A 22,813-nucleotide genomic window follows, 5' to 3' on the forward strand; every position below is an offset into this window, starting at 1 on the left:
TCGAATTGGCGTGGGTGGATGGGTGGATGGGTAGATGAATTAATAGGCTGAAGGGATTAAAGGACGTAGGCGATGGAGGAGAGGAATGGTGGGCTGGTAGATGAAGTGATTGATTGCAAGCTGATGCTTTATACAATGAGCTCAGTGTTCGCCCACTGTTTGTTTTGTTTACCATGAGAAATCGACTTTGACAAAACAAAACGACGACGCTAAGATGCTAACCAGCACATTTGGCTTTGTCAGTGAAGTGACAGCTTCAGTTTAGAAGCTGCTCAAAGGAGATGGGTTACTTTAAGTCAGCGGGTGTCTTGATTGTGCCTCTTCTCCACGAGTATCTCAGGACTTTTAACGAAGGTGCGCTCATGTTGTCGTCTCTCTTGTTTTCTTTATGCAGATTCAAGTTGACCCAGATAGCGGTGGACACGTCCGCGGGGCCCTTTAAGAACTACACTGTGGTTTTTCTGGGTTCAGACAACGGCCATGTGCTGAAGATCCTGGCTAGCACCGAGGGGGCCAACGCATCCTTCAGCACCCAACTCCTGGAGGACATGGACGTCTACAACCCCGACAAGTCAGATGTGTCATTTGTCTCCTTAATTGTTCTTCCTCTTTTCTCTCTCTCTTCATTTCTTTCTCTCTTCGTCCTTTTCTTGGTATCTTTCTTCCCTTCTTGCTTTCTCTCCTCCTCCCTGTGTTCTGTCTTGATCTGCCCTGCCCACCCACTCTTTGGTCTATTGTAACACTTTGCATCACCCTGTACAGCTCGAGGGGCTGCTGTTTTTTTCTTTCTGTGTCTTCTTTTGTTTTCTGGCTGCACAGCTTGTGAAGTCTATCTGCACGGAGTTCGATTCGCAGCCGGCTTTCTGTATAATTTTCAGACTGTGCCAGTCGTCTGCAGCGCTGATTTAAAAATGAAACGAAATCGAAAATGTCTGATCTTGACAGTTGGTGTTTTTCTGTGTTCCTAGATGCAACGTGCGGGGGGAGGACAGGAGGGTGCTGGGTCTGGAGCTGGATCGGGATCATCACGCGTTGTTTGTGGCGTTCTCCAGCTGTGTGATCCGCGTGCCGCTGAGCCGATGCTCCGACTACAGCACCTGCAAGAAGTGAGTCACCTGTAGAAGCAAAGCTTCCCCTCCGCCTCGGGGAGGGGTTGTTCATCATTGCGCTGAAACAATTAGCAGATTTACTTGATTAGCTTCATATCACTGAACTCCTGTAAGTCAGAAAACAAAGAACTGCTGCTCAATCACTGCTCCACGTGCGTGTTCAGGAGTTATAAGCTAGCTTGGTTTAGCATCCATAACGCACTGGTGGTATTAAACTCACCATCTGGCCTGAGAACATATCAGGACTCCCCAGGAGGAGCTGGAGGACGTCTCAGTTTACAGCTTACTGCCACTGCAGCCCAGACCCTGATGGGCATCAGGTCCAAGGCTTTAGGAACTCGCAATGGGAGATTTTCTCTATTTTCTGGCAATTTATAGATCAAAATATTTCTAAAATAAATCTATAGATTCATAAAAAATGTGAATAATTGTAAGTCACAGTCCTACACCGGCCAAATCTTCCATTTCAAGAAGATTGATGAGGTCCAGTTTGAGTCTGAATGAGAAATAAGATTGAAAGTTCAACCAAAAAAAACGCATCGAAACTCAAGAAAAGCAGGCTTGATGTCCTCTGCAGCCACCAATTTAAGAAAAGTGTCCCCTCACGATGCTGTCGGAGTCTTTTGGACAAAAGCCTGTCCCAAATAGCAGATGTTACGCTATTATCTGCCGGGTACATGCAGTTGGTTGGGCCCCCTTTCCCAAAAAAAAGCACTCTGAGGTTATTTGTGATGTTGGCAGGTAAGTGAGAGTAAGATTAAACTGAGCTGCGGGGGAGTCTGGTGTAGCTGCCATGTAACAAATGCTGTGGTTGAAGGCCAGGTTGAAGATTTCTATAAGTTGATTCTTATCCGATTCCTGCCCGAGCTTCCTGTTTGAGTATGTGATCCTTCCACAGCTGCAATAAGACGAAGCCTTTGCAGCGTGCATTCTGAGAATCTTTCTACAGTTAGCATGCTAACTCATGCTAACAGTCAGTGGTAAGCAAAGGAAAATGCTTGTTAAATGTGAGAGTTTCACATGCTGTGCACCATCTGCTAAATGTACAGTAATCTGGTGATGGTAAATGAGTGTCTGCATGCAGCAGGTCAGCCATCAGATTTATTATTATTATTATTATTATTATTATTTATTTGGAAATTTTGCAGAACCACATTTCTTATTCAAATTCATGGAATTTGGGTTTTTAGACTGCTGTTCGGACTCATTTGAAGACGCCGCTTTGGATATTTTTTTGCCATTTGCTGACATTTTACAGACCAAATGGATAATCAATGAGCTTGAAATTAAAAGAATTGAGACAGGAATGGTAAAACAATCATGTTCATGAATAATCATCAACTCACTGCCCCATAAACAGTCGCCACAGGTCACCGTCTGGTGAAACTTCTGCAAACGGTTGAGAAAAGACGTGTGAAGTGCTGCTGTCGAGAGGCTGACGTTGCTTTTAGAATAAGTTTATGAGCTGAGCGCAGCAGAGCCTTCAAGCGCCGCTTTCTGTCTGCAGCCTTTTGTTTTGTCAGGCATGTTTTAGCCCCAGTTAATGTTCTTGCTCTCCAGCTTCGGGATCTATTTTTGGGGCTGTGAGGAATGTTGGCCCCGTGCATCTCCCCCCTTTTCTCCACCCAGAGGGAGGATTTCTCCTCGGCTCCACCAGGGAATACGCATGCCCCCATAGCATGCTAGCCCCTCATTGCACAGGCCTGGAGAAGCTCTCAACATCGCTTAGTCATAAATTGGATCCAGCTGATTGGCTGGGAGCCAGCGATGGTGGCCGCCATGTTTTTTTTTTCTGAAGCTGGAGGGGAGAACGGAGGAAAAGGAGGAATGAGGAGAAGGTTTATGGGGCAGCTACATCCCCAGATCCTTTTTAGAGACCAGAGCTACAGCACACCTCATCCTGGGATTAGGGGCCCCGTAAGCCTCATCAGCACCGGCCAGGAGGTCAGGTTTCAGCTGCCATATCCTCCTTTACCACACCAATGAATCTGCCTCCCTCCAGATGAGATTTAAACCATCGCTCAGTTGTTCTGCCTCCATTTTCTCTCACTCTTGGCTTGTTTCTCTCTCTCCCCCTCTCCCTCACTGCATCGTCAGGTTTCCTTTTTCACTCGAGGCCCTGCTGCCAATATTAGGTTTCAGAAAATGCTCTGTTTTCAGCTGCGGCTAAGAACTGTATGAAATGGGAGTTTTAATAAAAAAATACAATAAAAGGGCAGAAGAGGCCCCAAACCCTTAAAATCTGTAGACCCAGGGATTTTTAACTGCAGCGGATATTTCCTTTGTTATATTAACTTAGTGACTGCTCTCAGAGAAAAGAAAGTATTTTTACTGTCACTCATGAAGTACAGTCGATACGGACGATTTAAGGCGTCTGTGCCTTATAGGATCATTCTGGTGTATTACAGCTTTGGCCTTGATCTGCCAAGACGCCATCGCTACAGTGAGAGTCCAAAAGGGCAAGACTCACAGCCAATCAGACGACAGATTTTAAACTGAATAATTCAGCAAAACACATCTTCTCCTTCTTCTTTTTCTCTGGGTTTTGTAGCAGAAACAGCTGATCAGTCACGTGAGTTATGTTCGTTACATCCAAACTTCTGCAGCAAAGGTGTTTCCATCTCCCATTTAGCTTTTTAACACTTTTTAACGAGTGTGCAAACCTTTTCGTGAAATTAAGGGCATGTTTTTCGAGTTTTGCCCTTTTCTCCTAATGACAAGAGTCATTATTCCTACAGCCACTAGAGGGCAGTGTCATCTGAACGCAAACATATACTCACCGGCCACTTTATTAGGTACACCTGTCCAACTGCTCGTTAACACAAATTTCTAATCAGCCAATCACATGGCAGCAACTCAATGCATTTAGGCATGTAGACATGGTTAAGACGATCTGCTGCAGTTCAAACCGAGCATCAGAATGGGGAAGAAAGGTGATTTAAGTGACTTTGAATGTGGCATGGTTGTTGGTGCCAGACGGGCTGGTCTGAGTGTTTCAGAAACTGCTGATCTACTGGGATTTACAGAGAATTTGTTTCAATGCCACAGCCGACCTGAGTATTGTTGCTGACCATCTCCATGCCTTTATGACCACAGTGTACCCATCTTCTGATGGCTACTTCCAGCAGGATAACGCACCATGTCATAAAGCTTGAATCATCTCAGATTGGTTTCTTGAACATGACAATGAGTTCACTGTACTGAAACGGCCTCCACAGTCACCAGATATCAATCCAATAGAGCACCTTTGGAATGTGGTGGAACGGGAGATTCGCATCATGGATGTGCAGCCGACAGATCTGCAGCAACTGCGTGATGCTAACATGTCAATATGGACCAAACTCTCTGAGGAATGTTTCCAGTACCTTGTTGAATCTATGCCACAAAGGATTAAGGCAGTTCTGAAGGAAAAAGGCGGTCCAACCTGGTACTAGCAAGGTGTACCTAATGAAGTGGCCGGTGAGTGTATGTTGTCATTGGAGTCTCTCAACACTTTATTTTGAGGTTAAACCGAAAGTAACCTCACCTGAAATGTTGATAATAATCCCTTATTATACGGGAAAGCTCTGTGCGCACGACTACAGTAAGTGCAGAAGGTCAGAATTGAAGTCAATCTGTAAACTGTGGACGTTTACAATGGAAACTTTCGGTTATAATTTTACTGTTCGCTTTCGTTTTCTCGAATAAGTTTGAGTAACCTGTTGGTTTGTTTACAACCTGCCTGACTGCAATAAACAGGTTCATCTGGACGAGAAACATGAGCAGCACGGCCACAATCAGAGATCTCAGACTTTATATTTGTATGTGAGTGACAAACATTATAAAATAAAGTATTTAGTCATCTATTTAGGTTAGAAGATTTTCATTTTTCTCAGACAGCTTCTTTGTGTGAATTTTTGTGACTGTTTTTGCTGAAACCGTCTCCAGTAAGTCGGCTCTGTGTTACTCCCAGGATATTGGCCAAATGACAGCTGGAAGTTATGAGCCCCGGCCTCAGAAGCTGGATAAATCCCCTCTCCTCTCTGCCGCTAATGGATATTCCTTTCACACTGTGGCTGCAGGCAAACATACACACCTATCTGTTCATCATAGCATGACAGAATATGAGCAAGAAGGTGGGCGACACGTCTGAAGTTCTAAAGAGTAACGAGGGACACACACGAACACGTGTCATATATAACCTGCAAATATGAGAACAGACAGGGAACACTTCAGCTGAAACCACAGCTGGACGCGAGCTGCCTGTTTTCCCACAGTGCTTTGGTGCAGAGGTTCGCTCCTGTCAGGTAACCGTAGAGGAATGCGGTGATGCAGAGGAGAAGAGAGGCCGAATGGGGAGAGAGATGCGTATACCTTATGGCAAGTGAATGAATAATTTATTAAACTGGCTCTATGCGGTGTCGTATTTTAGCAGCCACACACGAGGGCGAGAGTCATTTTAGGACCTCGATGCCCAGAGGTCCTCTGTCAGTCTGAGATGCTGTGAGAGAACAAAGGGGGGAAAAACATGTTTAGTTTGTAACTGACTCAACCCGGTGGTCATTTTACAAACGCGTCGGTTGGTTAAATATTCCTTTAAGTATCTTGCATGCATGATTTTTGCTGTATTTTAGTGGCATTACAGGATTCTGCAGAGTTTCACAGACTTTGACAGGATGTGACAACCTGAAAAAAGCCTTGGCTCATCGTGACTTTTGACGCGAAATGACTCGAGCCCTCAGGTTTGGGTGTGTCGTGTGCAGGCTGCAGTTTTCTGCATCCTCATATCAGCCACACTTCGGGATAATAAAGCTAATCACTGTTATTCTTCTTCAAATTATGAAAGTGGTGGAACAAGTGTGAGCAGGACGGTCAGTCCTCACCAACAGAGGCTTTGAGACACTTGACATGAAGTATTATGAACCACAAAGCCATTGTCGGGTTGAATAAACACTTCTTGAGAGTCTCAACAAACAAACAAAGTCTGTGAGCTTCACTAAATCTGTATGAACTGCAGAGGATTTGCATTATTATAGAGAGAGTCCTGCTAAGGAAACATCTGCATCGGTTGTTTGTGAAACGCCTATAAGCTTATCCGTGTGTTTAACATCTGTTTGTGAATCCTGGCTGTTGTCTGTTGGACGAAAGGCTGCGGCGTTGTTGGGAGGAGGTCGGCGTGCACGGGTGGGTCAGCAAAGCGTGCGCTTTCATGGTTTTAGATCAGAACGCAATTATATGGGTTGTTTGAGAAGACGATGACAAACACTATTTTCCCATTTTGAAGGATGTGTTGTTTCTTTAATTCTGTACATCCCTGTAAGTATGTCTGTCGGGTGTTCTTATTATTGTTTTTCTTGTTGTTTCCATAAAAAAAAAACAACTGAAAAGAATACCTGCATACAAACAGTGTGAGCGTCATACTTTGCATGCATTTGAACCCGGTTCCCAGCTGCAGGCTGGGTATAGGGAATAGCTTCTGTGTTGATCTCCCTCTGTTCTGTTAGAGCGACACACTGATGTGCTCTCAGTGGGATTTCTCAGTCATGTTTACAGACTGAGGGTGAAGGTGGTGCAACACCTGCACGCTCAGTTCAGATAGTTGCAAATGATTTTAGATATTTAAAGCAGGTCACAGGAGTCCTCATTAAAACTTGAGTGCCGTTAAGGCTTTGGTTTGACATGACGCTGCACCCAGCAGCACCAGCAGCACCAGCAGCATCAGCAGCACTCTGCAGACGTTTGTTTGTTTGTTTGTTTGCTTTTACCTGTGTTGGCATTATTCAGTATGACAGGCTAAAAACATCTCTAAAGTGACTGTAGATTGGCAGCAGATAAACATCATTGTTTGTCAGTCTTTTGTCAATGTGTACTTTGTGCTCATTATGTTGGCGCTGCTGGGTGAATATCACAGACCTGCAAAGAGTTCGTTCTGCAGCGCGCTGAAAAAAATACTGTTAATTCTCTCGCTGACGCCCGGTGTTGTTTCGCAATTACACGGTGGCAGGATGAAGACCGAAAGGATCACGCAACTCATTCCGCAATGCGGGATTAAAAAGCGCAGACTTAAATCAAACATGAGGCAGAGGGACTGACAGCAGATCAGTGGGAGAGTTTAATCAACAGAGCTGACATGTGTGGGTCTCAGAGTGGAGGGGACGTACTGAAAGTTGGGATTCTGCAGGGATTATGGACTGCAGGGAATGTGACTAATTGCTACTGATGCTGTTAAATGCTGAATGCCTTGAATAGAGGAAGTGCACAGTCCAGTCCACACAGCATGTTGTTCTCTTAATCACAAAAACAGACACCGTACTGTTAGTAGGAGCAGGCGATGGACTCGCTGACTGTTAACATGAGGCTGGAAAGAGGCTGAGGATGAGGTCGCTCACGCTGTCAGTATAACTGCACTGAACACTGGAAGTGTTGCTGATGCTGACCTGCAGCCCTAAAGGTCCAAATGTAAACAGAAGAGTTTAAGAAAAGCCAAAACTCAGTATATAATTATAAAGAATATAAATTCTGAACGGGTCTTCAACACCTCTCGGGGAGGGCGACAAAAACATTAACCAACACAACAACTCCGGACTCACTACACACCTACACCACACATGGACACACGCACTTTATCTCACACACATCCATATGCTGGACTCAAACCGACTATTCCACACTGCTACTTTGCACATCTATCTATCTATCTATCTATCTATCTATCTATCTATCTATCTATCTATCTATCTATCTATCTATCTATCTATCTATCTATCTATCTATCTATCTATCTATCTATCTATCTATCTATCTATCTATCTATCATCTATCTATCTATCTATCTATCTATCTATCTATCTATCTATCTATCTATCTATCTATCTATCTATCTATCTATCAAAAACGCATTGTATGTTGTTGCAATGGACGCTTTAAACTGTGAGCAGACTCTGCTGAAACTTTAAAAAGGATTTGACATTTAATTTACTAAAACACAGGATAGTTTTGAAACTACTCTTAATCTTTCTCTGATGCTGTTGAAGGTTTGTTTACATCATTTCTGGTGAAGACAAAAGAAAAACAATTATGATCATTTGGGAAACACAAAGTCCAAAACTTAGCGAAACTCCTCGATTATGTGGGAGTAAATGCTAATTGATATGGTCAAATCAATTATGGATTGAGCCTTTAAAGCCTGTAAGAGAAGCAGCAGTGTACAAAACAAGCTCTGTTTTTTATTCCCTTCAGTTCAATAAGAAAACAAACACAAATCCACAGTCCAACTCTATTCAAAGACTCGTCGGATTGTGATCTTCTCGTCTGTCTTTTTCTTTGCATTTATCTCTGTTATGGACTCGCGGATATGTTGGTTAGCCAGTGTTTGCAACTGAAAACGTAACTAATCACATATTTTATCCATACTTAATAGCACTGTGCAGATACTTTGACGCGCACGTTGCAAAATGCCAACCATTATCTTCCATTCATAAAAAGGCTCAGACACTGCGTTTAAATACCAGCAGACTTTGTGAGCAAAATTTGCATAAAAACAAGATTATGGGCGTTTGTAAAGATTTATGCTGCAAATTGAGCGTTCACAATAATGTCTCATTTCTCAATTAGAGACGCTTGGTAGACGATAACTGTTTGTGCAACTTTTCCCCACACTTCTAATGAGAATGCAGCGATTACATCTTCAATTTAATGTGTTTTTTATGTTTTTCTCCACGCTGCACATGAAGCTCATTTCTCCACCCTGCGTCCAGGCAGAGTTGAGGAACGTGGCGGGTGCTGTTAGGTCGGCGGCGGCGTTGTGCCTCGTCACACGGCTGCGCTGCTTCCATCACTGACCGCCTGTCCGTCTGTGTCTGTTGTGCAGGAGCTGTCTGTCGTCACGGGACCCTTACTGCATTTGGCTCAAGTCGGGCAGCTGTGCCACGGTCTCACCTGGCTTCAAGTAAGTCACACACACACACACACAAACAGTCAGTAATAACACCCGCTTTATGCTTATTATAGGGGAGAGCATGCAGATGTCATCGCAGCCGTCGGTGCTGAGTGAACGTTGACTTTGAAATCAGGAAAAGCTGCTTCGCCGCTCGGATGTGTTTGCACGCTTTGACGTGCATTCACCGAAACTGCACATTCATCCCACTGTGATGCGCTGAAGTACTGATGTTATTATCAGATACTGTCTGCTTTCAGTGTTATGACTCAAACACTTAACGCTGCCCCACGTGGCGTTTGATTTCAGTTCTAAATATTTGATGATTTTGACAAACGTAACTCGGAGAGCCATGATAGCATCTCGTGGCTAGTTTGTTTCAGCACAGTTACTGTTTACTAGAGTGCTCTGTGGAGCAGCTAGGACGACACACTCATACAAACAGCACATGTTACAGCTGAGTATCTACATTCCTACCATACTGAGCCACCGGTGCCTAAAGCTGTTTGCATCCTATAAGTCATTGAAGGCTCTTTAGCGAGGGAGCTCTGGACAAACAGATATTTCTGTGAAGGTGTCGTATATGGACGAGCTTCAGGTGCAGAGAGTGATTGCGGCCATAAACCAAGAATGGCAGATGTGAAAACGGTGAATCACAAACTCGCGCTGTGCGGCCGAATGTTGTTCAGATGCCGGGGTGTCCAAAGAGAACAGATAATGTGTATAATGTGGATAAAATGATGACATCTAGAATAGTTGCATTGATGGATCGAAGCAGCCAATGGTTTGAATGAATATTTCACTGAATGTAAACATCCCACAGTACATGCAGATTCAATAAAGAGCTGGAGCGAGCACATACATAAAGAAGATGCACATCATACTGTCAGACGGGGGGAATTTTCCCACCTTAAAGCAATTGAAGTGGAAATAAATGGGAAACTGGATGTTCAGGGATTAAATATATGTAATATATCTGTTGCTGAATCTGTGAGAGCTGTTCTAACACCACTGGTTTTGCCGTAGCCAGGAGTGCAGCATGCCTCAAACTTTGAGCCCGTTAACGTTGCAGCAGTTTTCTGACTAATTTAATTCCTCGTTGAACCACCAACGGACCGAAGTGTGCAGATTTGCTTTCTAATCAAAGCGCTCCAGCAGGAGGTTTCAGCTGTAAATTCTTCTCCGGACGAAGTTGTACTAATTAGCGAGACCAGCCACTGTGGTGCTCGGTCAGTCTGAGAGCACATGGGTGGAGACGGCTACTGCATTATTAGTTCTCTAACTCAGAGTCACAGCGGACAGATTTGTAAGTTAGTCAGTAACGTGTAGCCAAGCAGCCGCAGAAGCAATAATCTTCATATCCCCTCCAGTGACTTGTTGAGCGCCGTTCGCATCAGCTGGACCTGCGTTTATAATCAATAGCTAATCTAGAATTAGACAAGTGGGCAACATCAACATGATGAATATCTGACCAGCACTTTCTGCTGAAACACTCGGCTGGTCCCATTTCAGACCCGCAGCGTGTTTCCATCTTGTTTATTCTCGAGGTGTTACGCATATAAAAATTCAAGGAGAGTCAATCAGAAAATAAAGGACATAATTTACTTATCTATTCGTTTGAACTGGTGGGGAGCAACCTCGAGGCTTGGAGATACTGACCTGCACCCTGCGGTGGCTAACGCAGGCTTTACGTGAGTGTGTGTGTTTGGGGGGGAGTGGAAAACATCATGATTTTTGGGTTAAGGTTAGGGTAAAGCGTGTGTGTGCGCTGTCAGTGTGATATTAAGTGCATTGTTTATATTAATTTCTGTTGTAAAGAAGAGAAAAGGAGCCATCCAGAGCTCTGCCTCTGGATGGGGCGGGTCAGTGGAGTGTTTGATTGACAGCTGAGCCGGCAGGAGCGCTCAGACAAAATGTAAACAGACTCGTGCTGTGCTTTGTTAGCACTGATGCTGTAGAATAAACTAAATTCAGCGTCTAAACTGTCCCGTCTTCACGCTTGCAGGCAGGTTTTTATGCCCTTTAGCTAATTAGCTGCTGTACGTAGCTGCTAAACTGACGTTATCAGCGCGGTAGGTTGTTTGTCCGGTCACTCATTCAGAAAGCTAAGGCGCGGTGAAAGACGTGTCCATGCTTGTAGATAAGAAGGAGACATTATCTAAAAAAAGCTAATGTGGGCTGACGCTCAACCTCTTTGTGTTTAACATCTGAGCTGTGAGGAATCAGAGAGGAGAAAAGCACAATATTGAAAGACAGCTCTGTTCACATGCAGTTTGGAATGAGATAATTTGATTGGCTATTTGTGAGAAATGTGGTGCCATCATGAAACCAGAAGATTTTGCACAATGCACGGAGCTTTAATGCCAAAAAATGCAATATAATCCCAGTCAGATGTAAATGTGCATGCAGCGGACCAGTCATTTCCTCTTCTAAATCTTCCTCCACATTCGCTTTCTTTTGCTGTCCTTTCTTCTTTCTGTCACCCCCTCTCTCCCTCTCTCTCCCTCCCTCCCTCAAAGCTCGTGTCATAAAATCAAAAGTGATGTTCGGCTGCATGTGTTTCAATCACGCAGCGGTGCGCCGCACTGTCTGGAAAATGGGGAAGAAAGATGAATAGGTGGTTGGATGGACAGATGGATGGAAGGATGAATAGGTAGACAGACAGATGGATGCAGTTAAGAGTAGAGGAGGAGGAGGAGTAGAGGCAGTTAAAGGTACTATTTTCTCCTCCTATGTGCCTCCTGACAGTCAAGGACTTTGTGTGTCCCTGTGTGGTTGATGTACAACCTGTTCCTGAATCACCACGCCGGGTGTTTTTCCTCTCTTACCTCTATGTACATTGGTTGTAAACTGTGTGTGTGTGTGGGGGGGGGGGTTCTATAGACTGACATCCCACTACACTTGCGTTGCCTCTCCATCACACACACACACACACACACACACACACACACACACAGCACCCCTTCCACTGTCGACTGGCTTCCAATAGATTATTCTGACGGCTGAAAATGTGCAGACCTGGAATTATTGCATATCCTCTGCTTGGCCACCCAGACGTATTACTTTCCCTGGCCTCGCACGGACAGAGGCTAATGGGATTTTTTTTTTTTTCTTTTCGATGCATGTGTATTTTGTGCCCTCTTATATTTGTGTATTTGACAGTGTAATATTTGAGTTGTATTTAAATCGTTACCCCTTTTTGTTTCCTGTAATCATAAAGCGAGGACCTTTTCCAGTGTTTTTCAGGATTTTTATTTCAAAGGAAAGCTTCAACACTTTGGAGAATACGATTATGTGCGTTCTTGCTGGTTTTGTTTGCAGAGTACAGTCACTTCCTGGAGTCAACCAGCTGCTTCCATCCGCTGGTTTATCTTGGTATAAAGACTAGAAACAGCTGGTTGTCAATTCAATCCCGATTCCCTAAAAGTTGGAACACTGTGTGAACCATAGAGACAAAAATGTTGTTGAGCTCATGTATTAATCTCCTTTATCCAATCATGTGCACACAAAGTGGTGAACTCCTCGCTGTGAACCACTGAGATATTATCACCTGATACCAATCAGCCTGTTTACCTGTGGAATGATCCAAACAGGTGTTTTTGGAGCGTTCCACATCTTTCCCAGTCTTTTGCTGTCCCTGTCCCGAATTGTTTGAAACTCAGCTTGTATCCGCAGCACTCACTGTATTGTAGCGGTGACCCTGGTTCACGGCACAGAAAAGCATCAAAGCTTCCATAGAAACTCAGGTGTTGGTTGGCCTGTAGGGGGCAGTCTTCGCTCTCGCCCTAATAAATCCCAGTGCAGCGCTGGGCCCGCTGTGCTGGCCTTTGCATGGGATGTTAAACTGAAGTCTTGACTCACTGAGGTCATTAAAGATCCCATGGCACCTATCACAACGAGCAGAGGGTTCTCCAGTGTACTGGCAAAATTTCCCAAACTGGTTGTCTCCATCTGGTCACCCAGTCATCCCCCAGTTTAATTGGCTCAGTGTTTCCCTTCCTTCCAATTCAAACTGATATATGGGGGGAAATGGCTGCTGTGCATCATCCAGGTGGGTGCTGTGCATCACCCAGGTGGGTGCTGCACAGCGGTGGTGGTTGAGGTGAGTTCTGGAGAAAGTTTTGTAGGCTTCTTTTACGGGAATAGTTTTGATATTTGGGGAATCTTGTTGGCTTTCTTGCAGAGATTTTAATGAAAAGATTGATGCTACGCTATCTGTCCAATAGACTGTGAGGGGGAACCAGCTGAGCTGGTTCGGTCCAGCGGAAACAAAATCCGCCTGCCAGCACTTCTGTTACTAATTAACACTTTAAATCGCGTTTGTTTAATATGTACAGAAAGTGAAAGTTTCCCCATTTTACAGGAGGTTAATGTTCCAGACTGTTTCTTGGCGAGGACCAGTTACTTCCTGGAGTCTCCACCAGTTGTCCTGTTCAAGCTGGCCAAGAAGTAGCTGAGCTGACGTGCAGCTGGCTGTAGCCAACGTTTTGTTCCTTAAATGACCGTTCCTGTCAGTCAGTCAGGCGTTATTTTCAGTTTAAGCTGTGCAGGAATGAAATCTCTGGACCTTTTGAGTGCTGATTTACTCATTTTCTGATACTTTTCAGAAAGGTTTTTGCATCCAGAGAGGAGGAGTGTTAAATCTGATTATCTGCTTCCTGTTGATGCAACATTGTGAAGACACGGGTCATTTCATCAGTTCAAAACAAGCGGGAAGTCCAGTGGTTAGAGACTCTCATTTGTGGAAGTTTTTATGCATTGGAACTTTTCTTTATGCCGCCTGGTGCATGCTGAGATAATCATTAAAGATGCGCTGCATTGAGGAAGTTAAAGTAATGAGATTTAGATACAAAGTATGTTTTGGTTTATTAAAAATGTCTGTGTCATAAGGCATGAAGAGCTGGCAAGCAAGATGAAACAGCACTTTTTAATCTCGTTGTGACTTTCAGGACTGAGTTTTAGGGTTAAGGCTGTAATTAAGATTAGGGTTAGTTGTGTGGTTTGAGGTTAGGAGTTAGTATCCGTCACTGGAAGGCCCTCGTGAGTACAGTAAGACGAGAGAGGAAGTGCCGATGTGGCTTCACGCTGGCAAAGTGCTCCGAGCTGCAAGCTGAGGTTTGATTTATGAGTCGGTGTTTAGCGTGCAGGACCGAGCCGCGCTGGAAACCAATGGACCAGAACGTGAGAAAGATCGGCCAAAATATCCTGTCCAGACTCAACTATCAGCCCCCTGCCAGAGAGAGAGAGAGGGAGAGAGAGGTATGGACAGACGAAAGAACAAAGGAGATGAGAGGAAGAAAGAAGGGTTGAAGGAGGAAAAGAAGCTGAAGTAGTGGAAGAAAGGAGGAAGCTAAAGAGCAAGAAAAAGATGGATTAAAGGAGGGAAAAGTGAAGGAAAGACCAAAAGGGACAAGAAGTAAACAAAGTCTGAGGAAAGAGAGTGAATTTTATTAGTCTGATCTCAAAGTTCAGGACATCTGTTTTTCATTTAGCCTCTTCTATTCGAGAACAGAAACCGTCTGCTCGGCCTCTAAAGAAACATCAGATTTTCAACCTGCGTTAAGTGATATCTTTATACGTGGGTATAAATCATTGAAGGGAGGCGAGGAGTGGATGGTGAAAGGAGAAAGGGAACGAGGATGATAAAGGGATGGTGAAGGATGAACTGAGCCTGACCAGAGTTTGAGATGAAGCAGCTCAAAAGTCATCCTCCTCCTGGGACTTCCCGCTCTCTCCGTCCGCCTCTTTCTCACGTCTCCCCCCTCACATCGCTCTCTCACGGACCGTCAGTCTCTTCCTTTGCTCCAGTCCTTCCTCATCCAGGGGTGGCATAAATTTTAATGAGTGATTTGTGGCTGATCGCAGAGGGAGCAGAGGGGGGGTTCGCAGACCTCCTCCTCATTCTGCCTCTTCACAAATTGAAAGATTGCGCGGCTGGAAGCTCAACTTCACATTGTTCCTGGGCGCTTCGGTTTATGTGTCATCCATTATGCATTTGACATAATGACTGTCGTCAGCGCGATGCCAAAACAAAGGACAGCCAAGGACGGGGGACGTAGGCAGATCCCGGAACAGTTACATCTGTGCCAGGCAGGTTAGAACACCTGAAAAGAGGGCTGGCGCTTGTTCTTGTCAAAAGAATCCAATGAAAAGACCAAAACCAGGATTGTGTTAGTCCTTGTCTCAGGACTCTCCTGTCCTGTGTGTGTCCTCAAACCTTTCAGAGCCGCTTGCAGTTATACATTCTGCTCTTTAAAGATGTTTAAAGCTCCTGGGTCATAGTGCAGACCAGTATCAGCCACAGAGCAGGTGTGGTCACATCAGGAAGGTTTATGTGGGATTGATTCAAAATAAACTTCAGTGTGTGTGTTCATTGTAGTGAAGAAACCTTAGTTTAGCCCTCTGATGTGTTTTTGGACAACAGTGGAGCTCAGAGGAGGAAGCGCTGGTAACGAAGCGCTAATTTGTGCCTGTTTTCTGTCGTGATGCTGGATGGAAAGACCAGAACTGCACGAACTGCGACCTTTTAAAAGTTTTCTCAAAATAAGAAGGGATGACAACGGCCCAGGTTCCAGTCGCAGATATCAAACATGTTTCAAATGATGTTTATGAGAAGCACGTCCAGTCAAACAGACGATTAATGAGTCGTTAAACTCCACATATTGCAGGATTTATTCTCCCGACTGTCAGCTTTTGTCCGATGCATCATGGTGCCAAATCATAGCTATAATCAGCCCGAGAATTAGAATTTGGAAATAAACGGCTGAACGTCACGTCAGATTTTATGTCTCCTGCAAAGCTCTTTGAACGGCACATAAAATGATCGTGTTTCACATCAGTGTGTTTCATAATTAAACACTGTCGGGCGGAATGTTGCTTTTACTCTGCAGATCTGAGGCGAAACATTTGAGCTTTCATGTTTTTAGGCTGGAGACACATCAGCATTCGTGCTGCTCTTCATGTCGTCATCGAGGCTCGTCGTGAAATCATCGCGTTGTGCTCTCATCTGCAGCTGTTAATTTGTTGTGGCCTTCAGTGGGTCCATCCATGTGACGTGTTGTTCCAGGTTTAGTCAACACTGCATTCATTAAAATTAAAGGCAGAAGCCAGAAATGGTTTCTCTCTGATTTGCTAAATTAAATCAGCAAAGCTCTCTTTTCATCAACGCCAAAGATACAAATGGTGACACTAACGCACTAAACCAGGCGGAGGGGCATTAAGTTGGCTTTGTTTGGCCACGTGAGACGAGGCCTTTAACACTCAGTTAACAGCATTATGGCGATCGAAGATTCAACTATCAAATCGTTTTGTGAGGCAGTTTGTTCAGAGTGATGGAGCCAGGTGCGGGACATGAACCCAGGCTGAACGGGTTTATGGGGAAAACGCAGACAGATGTTGATGTTTGACAGCCAGCAGCTCCTCGTGTTTGGAAAGCCGAGCAGAACAAAATGAATTCTTGCCCGATGGTCGCGTTCCGCGGTTTATTCATGTGCGTGAACACCAGAGAAGGGCAATTATGGCGGGGAGTGCCGACAAGTGTGGCGTGCTTTTTCAAACGTAAAGGTGACCTGTCATCCTGCTAGTTAACAAAACTCTATTTACAAGCTTTGGTTCACTTCAGTTCACAGCGTAAAGCCCCCCTCTGCTCAGAGATTGAGTTTTGCATTGTTGATGTGAGAGGAGCTCCACGTCAGACGGCACTGAGCTCAAGTGTTCAAGCTCATACTTCAGCGCTTACTGAGAGGAGTAAACCACAATCTCTGTGTTGATCGCACCGAAAATGCTTCAGTCCTGATGTTTTGATGCATTCAAAAAGTGCTACAACCACGTAATTCATCGAGCGTCAGTAACTTTCATAAGCCGTCAATTCAGGATGCTGCACTGTCGAGATGTTTTGGAAAAAAATATATATTTTTTTTTAATATTTTTGCTGTATTTTAAATGTTTTTATCATTTTCTATTCATAAATATACAAAAATACAGATGAAAAAGGGACTGTTTCATGTGTTTTAATAGTTTTTAGACAAAAAAAGATATCTATAGCATGAAATCATGCTCTGCTGCACAGACTATTGCTAGTAGGCTGAATTCCTTGTTGGTTTTAGCTTCTTATAGCTAATACTTCAAACCAGTAGTTTCCATGGTGAGGGTCAAGATTATGTTTTACTTTTTTCTAGTTTGTGTGCGTCAGTCAGTGGATAATTTGACCTCTTCAGGGCTCTTGGATAAAACCGCATTGGAGGAAATAATGGCTCTTTGGAACGAAGCTTTGTTTGAAGGGGTCACAGCCGCTGCTTTAAACAACTCGAATATGAAGTCAAGAAAGCATTTCACTGTGATTCATTCCAGGGAAAACAAAGTGCGCGGCAGATACGATCGCACCGTTTATGGTGTGACGTCAACACGAAGACGTGTTTCCATTCTTCACACGAACACCCAGCATCAGCCTGGCGTTCTGTGATTTGATAATCGCCTCCTGTCTTACACCGAATCCATCCGTAAAGGAATTTACTCTGAGAGAGCCGGGGTCTGTAGCGAGCAGCCTCCTCGCAGCGGGTTTTACAAACACACATCCCTAAACCTGACAGTTGACGGCAGAGTTGCGGCTTTAACACGCGCCGAAGAAATTGAGTTGATTAATTCTTTCAGGCGATTTCTCTCCTTCCAGCTGACTTCAGTGTTTCGCTCTTTGGCTTCTGCCTCCAGTTCAGACATCTGATGTTTCTCTCAGGAGCCGAGGAGCACGTTTGCGTTGAGGAATCTCTAGAAGGGAATCAGAAACTTTCTCTCTCACGAGCGCGTGTTTGTGTTCGCGTGTGAGAGAAGTTTGTTTGCCAATTATAGATGAGTGCTGGAAGACTGTGTTCGCATGTAATCTGCGAGCTGTGAGGTTTGTGTTTAGGTTATATAAGGAACTAATTGGTTTGTCTTAGAGTAGGCGTGCATGCCTGCTTGTACAAAGTGTCTCTGTGTGCATGCTGGATCATTACGCTTGTGCGTGTGCAGTATATGAGCCCGCGTCTGTTTCATTTGGTTCATTACGACGTGTGGGAAGATGGCTGGCGTGGATGTGAAGCTCCGCTCGGCTAGAAGCACTTCCGCTCCACCGCGCGTCGGCGCAATCTCATTACTCGCCCGTCGAATGGGCGCGTCTGGATGAGACTTTGATTTCTGATTGACTCCGAGGTGAAAGATGGTGCGACTGTTGCAGGGAGAACGGCGTATCAATCGCAGGCACATTTTCATCAGAGCAGCAGAAAATCAATAATTGTCAGAGTTTGGGTTTCTTGTCACTTTGGAGGAGAGGTACAGAAGACGAATTCAGAGGATTTGCATTCGCACGGCAGCAAGTTCAGAATTTCACAGGAAAAACATTTCTGAAGGATTTAATTTGAGCTTTTGTTACCCTTTTTGCTCAAATGTGCCTCAGTTCAGTTGATTTAAATTGATTTAATCACAGAAACTCATGTGGGTAATGTACATAAGATCTGAATTATAATTCAATTATTTAGACAGTATGTTAGTGCAAGAGATACGACCCCCATTCCAGAAAAGATGGAGCGCTGTGTAAAACATGCAAAAAACAAAATGTATATATGCTTATTCTGCAACAAGTTGGGAAAGATGTGGAACGCTCCAAAAACACCTGTTTGGATCGTTCCACAGGTGAACAGGCTGATTGGTAACAGGTGATAGCATCATGATTGAAAGGCTCAGTGGTTCACAGCGAGGATGGAGCGAGGTTCAACACTTTGTCAACACATGATTGGATGAAGGAGATTAATACCTGGACTTCAGGAAACTGTTGTCAGTAAACACAGTTTGTTTGCAAATGATTGAGTTCTGGTTTTATTTACATTTTGCGCAGCGTCCAAACTTTTTTGGAGTCAGAGTTGTAAGAACAGGTCGTGAAAAGTTAAGCCTGTCTTGAATCTGCACACCTCGGCCTTCCTTTTCTCCAGAAAATCCACAGAAAATCACTTAAAAAAAACCCGCCTGTGCGATAACGCTTCCATCTCTAGGTTCATTTTTTCAGTGGATTTTATCACTCCTGTAGATGTTTTGCGGATATATTTCCCGTGCCATTAACAATGCCGTGGTTCAACAGCAGAAAGCGTTTCCATGAAAATATCAGTGGTAAATGACGGGTTTGGGTGTCAGTCGCTCTGATTCAACACACTTCCCTCCTGACTGTTTTTCACTGGCGTTCAACAATCATACAGTGAGACATTCAGTGCAGAGGTAGCAATTTCACCAGCAGCAGCCTCAGTATATAAAATACAGTGCTGCTACAGAAAGTGCTATGTATAAGGGCAGGAGCCCAGATGTAAAACATGCAGGGAATGACTAACTGGAGTACAAACAGAGGAGGCAGGCCGGGGAAAGTGAGGACGCACAAAAGCAAATTCTAACTTTTCATCACAGACTAACTCCTGGAATCTGCTGAACGACCACAAAATTGATGATATACAACCTTGTAAGAAGATCCAAGGGTGGATTTTCCCTTCAGGTCCGACCACCGCCGTGTCCCGGCAACAGATGCGAGACTCAGACAGTCCGACCTCGGCCAGACACAAAACAAATTCAATTTTGTTGCGGCGCACTTACCTCCCCGCCTCTGAGCAGGCCTCATCAACAAAACCTATTTCGGAAAGATTCAACGAGGTGCTTTGTTAGAAATGGACAGTCAGGGAAATGGATTGATGCAAATTTACTGACGTGGCTCTTTGTCTTTGTTGCTGTGTGTGTGTGTGTGTGTGTGTGTGTGTGTGTGTGTGTGTGTGTGTGTGTGTGTGTGTGTGTTTCTCACCCCTCAGAGGCGGCTTTGAACAGGATGTGGAGAACGGTTACCATCAGCACCCTGATACCTGCCATGGTGAGATGGAAACATTTATTTATTTCGGTGATTCACAAAAGCAATAAAGAGAGAAAAACCACCTCTCGACTGTCATCAGGTCTTCACGGCGAGGCGACAGCAGGCACAAGCGATTGCAGATCTAACGAATTATGATGGAGCATTAAGATGTGTTTATTTGAACGAGGGCAGCGGTTTAGTTCACACTCGACGAGTAGTTTGTCCGCCCCCGTTCACGATCCCCGCTGGAATACTGCTCTCGATCATTCAATCTTAATTAAGCATTTGCTCGTAGAAGTGTTTTTATAGAGACAAAGTGGGCCGTTGTGGCTCCTTTGCATGTGTCTGGGATGTGATCAGAACCACAAACAGGACAAATTCAACTGCACATGCTTCCCGTTAGAAGCGGGACCACACGCTGATGTCGTTTTGAACTTGTTTCCTCTTCTTCCCACAGATGTCCTGGCGACCACTCGCAAGCAAAACACGGCGCTGGACTCAGCGTACGGTCAGTGGACGCGTCTTTGTCCTTGTCGTTTAACTGCCTCCGCTGATTTAGCTTCTCACCGCTGAGCGCTAACAGACTCCAGACACGCCCGAGCAGAGCCAGTTTTTATAGAAACGATCTCATTCTCAAAACGTTTGTGCTGTTTCATTCTTGCAACCAGGGATGTCAGTTTTGGATAATTTTGCTTTTGATGGGCTGACACCCGTCAACCGTTAACCGACTGGTTAATTTCGAGCCGAGGAGCACACTGGACTGCATCTGTCAGTCTGGGTTTCTGTCAGTAAAACATGGCGCTCATCACTTATCCTGGAAGATTTTAATGTCCCGGACAAATGGGAGACATTCTGGTCATGTGTTATGTGTTCATGGACCCTATTTTCCCACGTTTTTGTGTCCAAGTGACTAATGGAGACAACAGTTTCTGAAGTTTTTCCAGTATTGACTGAGAGGACTGCACTGTACGTCCAGTAAAAGTGTTTGTGTTTCCACCGAGAGGCTCAGATTGTTATTAGCTTTATGGAAACGATCCCAACAGAGAAAGACCTTTTTGTGCAGAAGAGTGTAGAGCCGGCATCTAGCTCGGCAATTATTTTCATCAGACATGATGACTGGAGATGGCGAAGCTACCGCTAGTTGTGACGTAGCTTTCGTTTGTTGGTGGTCAGAGCTAGCTCGACTGCTCGTCTGCTCTCATCCTGCTCCTCAAAGAGTTTTTTTCGTGTGTTAAGTTGCAGCAGCTCTCAATAGGCTAACAGGCTCGGGCTCAAGGTACCGAGCTAACTCTGCGTATCCGCTCACTGATTGGCTGCACCAGGGTCTCAATCATTCGGCACACACTGGGTGATGGCGTCCGACCGCCGTGCATCAAACTGTGTGTGAGTGTATGCAATTTAACACATAGAGCATCAAGCATAACCGGTCTAAAATAGTCTCGAATGGCAGCTTACTGTTGACATCCCCGCTTGCAACAGCTGGTTTGTGCGTGTGATTTTAGTTTAGTTTTTTTAACCAGAGCCTTATTTTAGTAGTTTTGGCAGTGTTTCCTGTTGGTAATGTGAACAGTTTACCCAAACACTTAAACTGTCGAGATCCTGGAATGCTCCATCATCACTGCAACAAAGCACACGAGTGGTCAGAGGATTGTTCAGGTTGTAAACGAACCCGGCGTTTATCTAAAGGCACTGATTGATGGTGAAACTGAGAGTGAGCGCCCCCTGCTGTGAGCACAGCACAGTAGGTGTGTCTTAGCAGGAAGTCAGTTTTTTTCCTCATGTTTGACAAATCGGAGGTTTGTTTACAACCTGTCTGATCTGGTCGCTTGTACTCCTGCTCTCCCTTCCTTTGTTTGTGATGATGTTGAGTCAAACGTTCTGATAAAAGCGGCCAAAACTATAAAAAATAAGACCCTTGACGTTAAAAAGATGGAATAGCTCTTTAAATATCCCTGAGCAACACGTTAAACCTCGTCCTCCTCACTCACTGTTGCTTTATCTGGAGAAGAGGGTGACATTTATTCAGTTATGTGCCTACAATGTAAATGTTTCTGCACTTTACAACTACAGAATATTTTATCGAGGCGGCTGAATGGCCACCTCTCCTTCTCAGCCGGTCTGACAGCTTAAACATTGAAGCTATTGTCTCAAGCATCACTCCTTTTGATGGACCAGGAGCTCCGCTGGCCAGGCTGCCTAATGCCCTGTATCAAGAAGGATCATCATCCCTGTCACGTCCCATTACTCCCCCGCCGGCCACACCGCGCAGCCCCTGGCATGGCCGGAATAGAAATAGAAATGCTGCCAAGCTGGCTCGCTCTCAGATAAGATTGAGGAGGTGGTGTTCAGACGATTTTCTAACGCTGCAACATTCAAAACCAGTCATTTTCAATCAGATAGCTGTTGGCCGGCCTCACTCGCTTTTATCCACACAACGAAAGCCCCCGCCTCAACTTTGAGGAGTTTTTAAGACTTGCTCAAAGTCAGATCTCTTTGTCACCGCACAAATTGGGACACAGGGGAGCTAATGGCAGCGGTTGATCCAACACAGTGATTAGTATCATCACCGAGCCCATCGTGCTGGAAGATGTCGGCCATTACGGCTCAGCAGGACCATCCATCCTGCGAGTCCCTCGGCCTCTTTCTCAGAACAGAGGCCACTTTGTCTGCCAGAGGCTTTGGCCCGGACCTCCACGGTCCCACGGTGCCTCAGTGGTCCGCGCAGCCTCCCTGCTGGAGGAATTACCACTCAGTCGGTAGCAAGTCTTGATGAGCAACCCTCCTGCTTAATCCTGCGGGGCTCGCACCACCCTGATGCTTCACTGCACTGTTTGAAGTTCTCAACACGCAGTCAGACTCTGTCTCTGTTGTTTTTTGGTGGGGTTTTTTGTTGCTGTTGTTTTTTTCACACAAAAAGCCTTTTAAGTCTCTGCA

At 44.8% G+C, this 22,813-nt stretch overlaps 1 protein-coding gene across 3 annotated transcripts in view; it reads left to right on the forward strand.

The window, feature by feature from the left end:
* The window catches only part of sema6e (sema domain, transmembrane domain (TM), and cytoplasmic domain, (semaphorin) 6E), a 149,776-nt gene that overhangs the window by 110,030 nt on the left and 16,933 nt on the right, over positions 1-22,813 (forward strand). For all 3 annotated transcript variants that reach the window (XM_041941749.1, XM_041941751.1, XM_041941750.1), the window contains 5 exons: positions 395-571; positions 969-1,106; positions 8,959-9,036; positions 19,842-19,900; positions 20,337-20,387. In XM_041941749.1, the coding sequence (XP_041797683.1) occupies positions 395-571; positions 969-1,106; positions 8,959-9,036; positions 19,842-19,900; positions 20,337-20,387 (503 nt within the window). The remainder of the gene's footprint in view (positions 1-394; positions 572-968; positions 1,107-8,958; positions 9,037-19,841; positions 19,901-20,336; positions 20,388-22,813) is intronic.

Source organism: Chelmon rostratus, chromosome 8 (genome assembly GCF_017976325.1).
Source record: "Chelmon rostratus isolate fCheRos1 chromosome 8, fCheRos1.pri, whole genome shotgun sequence".
Lineage (NCBI taxonomy): Eukaryota > Metazoa > Chordata > Actinopteri > Chaetodontiformes > Chaetodontidae > Chelmon > Chelmon rostratus.